Source organism: Hippoglossus hippoglossus, chromosome 9, assembly GCF_009819705.1.
Source record: "Hippoglossus hippoglossus isolate fHipHip1 chromosome 9, fHipHip1.pri, whole genome shotgun sequence".
NCBI lineage: Eukaryota > Metazoa > Chordata > Actinopteri > Pleuronectiformes > Pleuronectidae > Hippoglossus > Hippoglossus hippoglossus.
In genome coordinates, this window is record NC_047159.1 from 13,903,304 (window position 1) to 13,913,348 (window position 10,045).

The 10,045-nt window shown below is 38.8% G+C and overlaps 1 protein-coding gene across 2 annotated transcripts; it reads left to right on the top strand.

Annotated features, from left to right (window-relative positions):
* Positions 1-3,510: 3,510 nt before the first annotated feature.
* ube2d4 (ubiquitin-conjugating enzyme E2D 4 (putative)) lies at positions 3,511-9,626 on the top strand. 2 transcript variants are annotated; one of them, XR_004615042.1, is made up of 8 exons: positions 3,557-3,860; positions 5,218-5,281; positions 5,445-5,476; positions 5,565-5,642; positions 5,794-5,899; positions 6,680-6,773; positions 6,865-7,988; positions 8,052-9,626. XR_004615042.1 is itself a non-coding variant. In XM_034596583.1 (7 exons), the coding sequence occupies exons 1-7, from the start codon at positions 3,837-3,839 to the stop codon at positions 6,908-6,910; spliced, it is 444 nt and encodes a 147-aa protein (XP_034452474.1). In that variant the 5' UTR covers positions 3,511-3,836; the 3' UTR covers positions 6,911-9,626. The 2 variants fall into 2 exon arrangements, 1 of the variants encoding a protein (XP_034452474.1); XM_034596583.1 differs by having other exon boundaries at positions 3,511-3,860; positions 6,865-9,626.
* The last annotated feature ends 419 nt before the right edge of the window (positions 9,627-10,045 follow it).

The following is a 10,045-nucleotide window of genomic DNA, read 5'->3' on the forward strand; positions in this document are numbered from 1 at the left end:
TGCTTAACCCCATAGGATTACTGGTCTTTATGACTATGTGTGATTTGTGTCTGTGCTCGGCATGATGCACATCTGATAAGGGTGGATCAGAGGTGACAGACACTGGGGACTGCAATCGGAACTCATTCTCTCTGCTCTCGTCGGAGAGATATTACATTTGGATAATCAGAGAAGAAAAAAAACATTAATCATCTTTGGGATGAAGAATCGATGACTCATTCTTTCTGATATAACCACAATATTTAGGGTTAGGGTGATATGTGGAAAGAATTAAATGATATGGTACATATGTTAAGTTTGAGGCTCATGTGAGTTTTCACATTTGGTGATACTTTACTTTTCCTTAAGTATAATAACCCTATCACAGCAGGATACCTATGAACATCTGGCAAAGGGACTACTAATGAAAATTAGCCTTTCAGCTGACTGGTGCATTTACATTTGTATGAATGTTGATTATTATAGTACATTGTCCTTTTCCATATAAAGAATAAATAATGATTTTAAAATGTGATTAGCTTTAATCTGATGCACAGCAATACTTTAAACTACCCGGCATGAGATATCTTTTAATTATTAGTCTAAAAACTGTTAGGGGGGAAAAAAGCCTGTCACTTAAAAAAAAAAAAAAGTTCTCTGAAATAAAACACAAAATAAAGTCATATTTGGTGCTAGCAGCCCTGTGTGTAAATGAGACATCCAGTAACCAGCTATGCAATTAGGCCAATAAAAGCTGGATAGTTCTCCATGGCCACAATTAGAGCATGTAATACCATTTAATAAGCACGTTCTTGAAGCTGTAAATGTTTATATGATTTCATGATGTAAACCTCATGAGCCAAAAACAAACACCAGCTTGTTTTAATGTCCAACACTCAAGCAGATGAGAAGTAGAAGCTAAAAAAAATGGACTATTACATATTGATCAAAGTTGTAAAACTCTTTCACAGTGATACTCACAAAAGCACGGGGAAGATTTGAAGAATAATTCAGAGGTTTTCTGGGTCAAAGGCCACCTTAGCACTGACAAGCAAAATCAAATCACAGCTAAGGAAATGAGCCATGAAACGCTGATTGCTCCATACATAATGACCCTTTTCCAGTTGCTTAGCTCAAGAATTATATGATTGTGCAGAGTGCTGACTTCACTGCAAACATGAGCGCTGCTTGCACATATTGCCTGAGTGCATAATCAAATCAAGACAATTGATACAAGGAGTGAACAAATATCTCTTAGTATGTGCGAACAATGGATCTTTGTTGCACAACAGAGCCCTCAGAAAGCTAATACACTGACCGAAGGTAGAACACCTCTGGGGACTGGGAGCCCAGCTTGTGCTCAACAATAATTGGTTGCGCTTTTATTGGATAATTCAGACATTGGCAGGACCCAGTTAAGTTGATTTTTAAAACGGCAGTGAGCATATGTGCTTCGTCATGGCAACCATGGGAAAAGTACCATCGAGAGAATAATGCTTGAGCGAGGACACAGCTTTAGCATAATTGCCACAGTAAGAGCAATGCTTACAATGAAACTGATGATGATTCATGTGACTGAAAAGACAGATCACTGTCTGCCAAGTCCAAGGTTTCAAATAACCACACTATGGGCTATATTCCTCATGAGAAAAGCCAGCTAAGCTTCTGCCCCCACCCATATCATCCCAGCTCTGACACTTTCACACCTCGGCTCATACATCAATATGGAACTTGGGGCACCAGGCCTGTAACTAAAAACTCAACTTCTGGGTATGGGTGGGAAATTCCCCACACAGGTCACTGATAGGTTTCCCTAAAGAAGGAAAGACATTTCTTGCTTGTTGCTTCGGATGTTTACAAGGTAGCATGCACCCCCTAACTAAGGGACTTACCAGCGCCTCTGTCAGTTACACATGTGATATCAGAGGGAACTACAGTAGGGCGATTGTGGGAGGCTTTGTGAGCCGAAGCTTCAAGCCAACAAAGTGTGGGCTTGACTGTGTCTGAAAACCTCATGCTGATAAATGGCCTCTCCAAGAACACAAACTCGGAGCACAAGGCCCCTGCTGCACACGACCCAAACTGCTACCTCTGCTGCTGGCAGAATCTGATTACAGGCAGGCCCCGAGGACAGGCAGGTCATTGAGAGCACAGAGATGAGCAAACAATAAGATATTATCTGAAGGAATCTTCAGCTTTCCAAAGGAAAATGGTCCCTCTCAGTGTCACACTGACGATAGGATCCTCAACCTGACACTGAATCAGCCATTTAAGAAGAATGAACACTGCTGCCCATTCATACATAGCCACTAAAATAATGAGAGCTCTTTTTTCACCCTTGTTTAAGATATATAAAGGGGAGCTCATGAGGCTTTGCGAGACAAGGCTATGCAGAAACCGGAGCACGCAGCTGACTCAGATGAATATGCCTTTACAATGATTGGGTATTGAATGAACAATCCTATAGTCTTTTCCTTCATTCTTATGTACGTGAAAATAATACACGTGCTTGGCTTCATTGCACTTCGCTGCTCCATTGTAATGCATTTTTGCAAGATGACTTACAAACAATTCTTTAAATGAATCAGCTGATCATGAGCCTGAAACATTGAGGTTGATAAATGACACTGGGACTCTTGCCAACAAAGCTGGTCAGAGCTGTATATCACATGGTCTGATCATGTTAATCCTGTGTGGGTTCGTTTTTGTTCTTCTCAAACAGTGACATCTTGTGGACACCTGGCCTCACTTATTGTGTTCAGGTCACAGGCTATGCTTATGTTAAAAGTTATATAGCCATTGTATTTATGTATGTATGCTGTTTGAACATTATCTTACAATCTGGTATTAGTGCTGTGCACTCAGTGATGAGGGTGACGAACTGTATCGATCATGATGGCGATTTAATTATTTTTTATGATATATTTATTTATGTAAGGTAGAATGTGATAGATAATGTGATAAGTAGAGAAGGGGTAGGTTTGGGAGCAAATTTCTAGTATTTGTATGGAGTTTTGGTTCACAACATTATATTGTGATTAAAAATGGATTTATATAAAAAGAAAACACTGTTGAAGAACTATGAAATATGAGCTAAAGTAGAATGCCATATAACATGTATTATTTTTATGAGTATGCACTTATAGCAAAATCCAAGTACACATAATTTTTGTTCAATGGATTGTGACAAAAACTGTCAAAATAGATTTTAAAAAATACATTTATTTCGGTACCTACAGTGCATGTACTTATTTGTACTTATTATGACTAAATTTAAAACTATTACCTTCTATCTAGAACCAATTTAAAATGCATGTGATTCCCTTGCAAAGAGTACAGCAACTGACAAGTAAAATCAAACCTGATTCATGGTATTATTGTTTCACTTTCAGTAAACATAATTTTTTTTTATTGTATTTGTTTATTGTATGCATGTATAGAAAAAAAATCGTGTAATTTGAATACATGTTAAAGGGATCATGTAAAAATATAAATAGATAAATAAATACATTAATTGAGGACTACAGCCATGACATATGCAATTGTGATTTCTCGTAATGTCTCGCGATGTTACCCAGCAGTTGGGCACTTACACACCTCGTAGAGGAGCAGCGATGAGAGGAGAGGCTAAATCCCTCGGTTGTTCAGTGTCAGTCTAAAGAAAGATCAAGCTCTAACCCTTCTTCTCGCAAACGTTCACCTAGAAACCAAAAAGCCCCAAACCCGCTGTATGTCAGACGTGATTTTCCGCTCGTACGTGAAGTGAGATTTGAGAGTGCGCGGCTACAAAAAGCCGAATTGTATGTGTGAGGTGCGAACCGTTAGCTGACGGGCTAGCTAGCATAGCCACTGGAGCAATGGCGTTGAAAAGAATACAGAAGGTGAGTGTGTATTTCTTTCATCAGTCTCATCGTAAACGTGTTATTTTTAAAGCGTGGGCGCCTCGGTGAAGATTAACCGTGGCGTTTAGCTGTTTGTGTCGCTCCCCTCAGCCGTGCTGGCTTTTTGTGCTAATGTTCAAAATAACACAAGAGACAAAAGACGAGCTAGCCCGCTGCTGGCCCTGTTGGTGCATTGCTACACTAACGCAGGCCAACTCGGACCTCTCCTACGTGTTGTTGTGACAGCTGCCTCTTGTTTACGTGCAATGTGTGTTTTCGTTTTTTTCCTGACGTAACTTAGCACCATAGTGGCTAGCGTATGCCAAACAAGCCGTGTCCCAGGGCGGCGCTAGGCTAGCAGTCATTCTGCAAAGGTTAGTATGAGCTGTGGTTTGCTCGGTGGACGTGCACAGGGTTTGTTATTGAACTGCTCGCTCGTTATCTCTATCGTTGTTGCTGATGATGTGTTTAATCGCTGAATGACAGCTGCCTGCTGGTTGCCAAAATTGAACCCTGGTGTCAGCGTTGCCTTATATGGAATGGCAAATGGGGCAGTGGAGCAGGCCATGGTGTGTATTTATATAACAGAAGAGATAGGCTTCCCGTTAAATAACGGGCTTTATGTCTTTTTCAAACCAATCCTCCTGTGCTCATTGTCATTTCATGACTGACGAGTGTGTAATAGGATTTGGTGAAAGCTGACATTCATTTCTGATATATTAAATGGAATTTTACACATAAGATTATTGTTATGCTTTGGTTATTTCTATAGAACCTATTTGTTTTGATTCTGTTCATCTCTGTGACCTTCATAGTCGATATCCTCATGGAAAAACTGAACTGATGACTAAAGCGTTTATGGAATCAGCTGTCCGTGAACCACCATTAATATAGATTGTAAAACAGACATCACAGCCACTAAAAGGACGAATAGTAGTTGCAACCTGTCTTCATTTTAGTGTTGATAATGACATTATATTCCCCTCCTCAAAATTAGGTTATCCCACTGCATATAAAGCCTGAAATTATGTTGATTAAAATCCGATAGTGTTTCGAAAAAGGCAAATTTCTGTAGCAAAGCAAGACGTTATATCAAAATGAATACAATAAATTCCCGATCTATAGTTATGACATTCACTTTATTTGTCCACTGAGTGAGGTTCTAGCATCATTATATTCACTCAGTACTGCTTACTACTAAAACTAACACATACTAATAGATGTGAAACTACTACTTCTTTTTGCAGCACTGATTTCAAATGAATATGATTTCTTATCAAAGAGTACAGTTGTCACAACACTGCAACTGACCAGTACATCAAAGATAATTTATTATATTTGTGTCATTTTTTTTTAGGAACTGTCAGATCTGCAGAGGGACCCACCTGCGCAGTGCTCTGCTGGACCAGTCGGAGAAGATTGTAAGTAGTTAGAAAATTGCTGCATCTGCATATGCTTGAACCCAAAAATATCTAATTGTAATGTAGAGAGACATTTCTAAGATTACAGTGAAGTATGGCATGTGCCCAGTGTTTGCATCTCAACGTATATACTAATGTATAATTTATCTTGTTTCTCCCTCAGTGTTTCATTGGCAGGCAACAATAATGGGACCGGTAGGTTACTCTGAAGCTTACACCACTTGAATTATGCAACAAAATGGCTGTAGAAAAACTTATCTTGTTTCTATTTCTATTTAATTAGGGTGACAGCCCATATCAGGGCGGAGTGTTTTTCCTCACCATCCACTTCCCTACAGATTACCCCTTCAAACCACCCAAAGTGAGTAAGGGTATGCCTTAAGTGTCACTACGGCTGTGGCATCACATGTCCCACCTCATTTAAATTCAATTATAGTCTTCTTTTATATTTACTGTGTAACATAATTTGCTTCACTGGAAAAGTATAACATTCTTTTCCTGTTCTGTCACAGGTTGCATTCACCACAAAAATTTACCATCCTAATATCAACAGCAATGGAAGTATTTGTCTGGATATACTGAGATCACAATGGTCACCTGCACTTACAGTATCAAAAGGTAAGAGATAATATAAGACATTTCTAACTCTGTTGACTTTTATTTATTAAAACAAGTCTAATGTTGACCCGACATGCACAGTACAAGGGCACTGACTCTGTCACCAGTAAATGAATTGCAGAATTTCATGCTACTCGCTAAACCTGATGGGACAAGGGGAAGTGCTTACTTTTAGACTGGGCTTTGGTGTTGCTGCTTTATTGTTCATAGCAGGTTTGTATCGTGAGCTGTTTCAGACATGACCTGCGGGTAATAGTGAATTGGCTACGAAGTCTACCTGCAGTTTGCTGAATTTCTACGGACATTATACTAGGAAGCCTGGTAGATAAAGTCCCTAGAAACTGTGGAGCGTCTCACTCGAACATTTGCGTTCAGACACGCACCTCCTGTAGAGAAAATACAGAGGATCTGCATAATTCAGTGCATGTCTGAAAGCAGCTAGATTAATTATTTCACACCTTAAAACAGACTTTTCTTTTTTTGTTTTCTTTTTCAGTTTAATATTTTAAATAGAATACATACAAATTACTATGTACGTTTGATGATTACAATAATATCCACTAGGTATCAACATATAACTAGTTATAGTTATTTGGTCATGTGTCTACTGATATTCTGTTTTGTAATATTGCCCGGCCCTACTATCATATTTATCTAAAATATCACTGTACTAGTGTTAGGAGGTTTGAAAAAATGTGCCTGTACTCATCAATGTCGTATCTATTTCTTCCCCATTTATTGCAATCTTTAATTTTAACTTTCTGATTCCTTCCTCCGCAGTTTTATTGTCAATCTGCTCTCTTCTTTGTGATCCAAACCCGGATGACCCACTGGTACCAGAGATTGCCCACACATACAAGGCTGACAGGGAAAAGTGAGTGTAACACACTGGCATTTAATATTCTTGGAGTTAAAATATTTACAATGCTAAAACTTTACTTCTAAACTTTGCATGTGTTTTACAGGTACAACAAATTAGCGAGAGAATGGACACAGAAGTATGCAATGTGAAAAATGCCAGGGAGATCAAAAATACAAACGAGAACAAAATAAACACGTTTGATTTGTAACTTGAGGCAAGTAAGCGACAGAGGAAAAATAAACTAGACAAAAGCCCACGTTTTGGAGAAGGAAGCGATACAATGAGGTACAGTGCCACCTGGCTTTCCGTGTGCTGAGCTGCTACCATGTGCTGTCCTTCATGACTTGTATGGATCTGCTGAGCAGGACCTGATGGGCTCCTTATGCCCTCCCATATGGAATACTGGAAAACTAACCACTGTCCATGCCACCACACTCAGACTTTCAACTGTTTCTCCTGCTATTTTATTCATCACTGTCATTGTTGCTATTCATTTGCATCATTGTTACTGTCAAAGAGTCATATCATTTTTGCTACTCAGAAAACAAAATGTTTGATTAATTTAGGAGATTGGCTGTCCCTTCATTTCTGAGGTACTGTCTGTGTCCCACTGGATGTCTTGTTATTACTATATCTCCTTGTATTTAGTGGCCTTTCTGTGTCCTTATTTTCAAATGGTGTATGTGCAATTGAGGCAGAATGTTCCCTGTTCAACACAAAATGGTGCTGTGCCATTACCAGCAGCTGATCTGTTGGCACATACTGTCTCTACCCCGCAACAATGTGAAAGACGCAAAGAAGGATTGGTCTCTTATCACTCAATGCATTTCATATCATGGCAGTATTTAGTTGGTTTGAAGATATTAGGGAACTGCTGGGAAGAGCTTGCTGTCCCTCGCCTCACTGTCGTGGCATCCCACGGGGCAAATGTCAACATTCATTTTTCTCACATGGTGTCATTGCCCTTATATCCTGTATAAGTAGTCACCCACGGCTGGTGTCCATAGTGCACAAAATACTGCTGTTGTATGACATGTTTCTTGTGTGGCTATGAACATAGCTACTCTTTGGCATAGAGCTAAGCTGTATGCCGCCTCCTCAGTAAAGTTACTCAGGTATCAAACCAAATCATCAGCCTTTACATGCAGTGACCCATGTTGAGAAGAATTACCAGGGCCCATATCACCAGGTTTCTAAAAAAATCATAGTGCTGATCTACGTTCACTGGTTTGTTCACATACAAAACAGCTCATGCTTCCTGAAGAGGCAAACTGATCAATGACAGATCAGCACTCCTGGGGTTTTGAATGCATGTAGGCCCTGGTGGTCTGTGTTGTCATTTAGTCACACAGGGCTTCTTTCACTCGTTGTCCTTGAGTTCTTTTCATCACTATTTCCATTTTGAACAACACTTTGGATGTGAAAAGCTGTTTAATGATGCTGTTGAACATGTACATGCTAGTGTTTTTCTAAAATGAAATGGCTTTTGGCTACAGCTGATGTCAGTTACACTCAATGAGGAATTTGAGTAGAATAACTTTTTGCAGAGCCAAGTAATTTGAAGTCATATGTGTCTTGTTACTTGAAGTGAACAAATTAGGTAACTTGCCATGACAGTTTTATATGCTTTAAGTATCAGGTGATGTGAAGTTTTTTCTTAAATTTAATCCATCATCGGTCTGCGAAAGTTTTTGTTTTGTTTTGGGGATAAATAATCCACACTAAAACAGTTTTGCCTAAGTGATACATTTGTGACCTTTTGTATTGTATCTTTAGATGCTTTAGTTTTAGGTTCTTTTTTTTAGTTTCATTCATGTCACCAGAAGTGAACATGATTGTGATTTGTCATGATATTAGTTTTAATGTAACCCATTGTGACTGTTGGATTAAGTAGTTAGCAAATGCAATTTTTTTTTTTAAATCATTGCTCATAATGTGCTGATGCTGCCAATATAAAGGGAATTATTTGATGTTTGAAAGGAGAATAAGTTCTTTTTGCTGTTGAGGCATTATTGAATGGTTTCAGACAGAACAATGCATAGTAAAGCATGAAATTAGTAGATCTGCTTGTAGAATTAACCCAATGGTTTAGGCACAGAATATAGATTTTCATGATTGTTAACTACTGTGGAGAAAAAAGTCAAATCAGGTTGTCCTGAAATACAGTATATATTAAAACAATTTTAAAAATGTATCCTCTAAATGCTGTTACAAAGTCTTTTTGCTGACAGACCACAATTGAAAATAACTTGCGTGTAATAGTACTAGTTCAGACTTTGTGAGCATTGTCATGACTTCATCTGGCTATTTATTTATTTGAAAGCAGGGTATCTTCCAGCTGTTCCAACTGAATGCAGCCTCTTCATTTCATCATCTGGGTGACGCTGCATTGACTTCCATTGTCCAGTGTGCTCAGTAGAGTTTCTTTAGGCAGCTTGGCATGCTTTGCACTCTGGAGAATCCTCCTCACAGCCATTAGCAAGATATCAGGGATTTCGTTACAATTCATCCGCCTAACACCTCTGACTAAAAATTTTAGCCTTAACCCTCATTTTTGTATATACACAATCATAAACTGTAAATTTGCTATCAGGGCTGTATATCCCCCATATGGGTGAATCATTTCATCAGTAGATGTGGAAACCTGCTTGAACAGTACCAGTATAAGTTTTCTTTTGTTTTTGTTGTTGAAATGTTTCAGCCTGGTTTTCTCTGAATGCAGGATCAGCTGACATGCATCTTAAAAATCTGGAATACTTGTGCTTGAACTGCCACCATGAACATCCACATGTCCTCACATAGCCTACATAAGATTAACTATTGACCTTGTCATGAAGTGAATAAAGCTCATCTTGGTTTACCTTTGTCTGCAGCCATTTCTGTCTCTTTCTTTATTCCACAATGTGGATCTAGGTAACAGCCTCACGAGTTAGAAGCCTATGTGGGTTTGAAAGGTGTGTGTTGTGAGTGTGGCCTCCAAATATAAAAAATGTATGTATTAATCGAAAACAAAAGGATGGGACAGTATCTTCATGCACTGTAGATACAATTCGTATCCACATGGGGTCAACAAAAAGTTGCTTTTGACATAAAGCATGCCTGTAAGCGAGGGTGGGTTTGATTTAACGGGCTGTACTGCGAGGTTTTTGCGGTGCAGACAACGCCATACATTCCAACATCAAACTTTAATCGTCTAAAGTGTTAATATGATGCATATTAAAAATACGTTTCAAACTGTATCCAACATATTCACATACGAGTTTATAATAAACCAAACACAATCT

Coding starts and splice junctions, on each gene's coding strand:
- ube2d4 (XM_034596583.1), top strand. CDS start 3,837: ATGGCGTTGAAAAGAATACAGAAG. Junction 5,477..5,564: donor AGGCAACAATAATGGGACCG/GTAGGTTACTCT, acceptor CTATTTAATTAG/GGTGACAGCCCATATCAGGG. Junction 6,774..6,864: donor TACAAGGCTGACAGGGAAAA/GTGAGTGTAACA, acceptor TGTGTTTTACAG/GTACAACAAATTAGCGAGAG.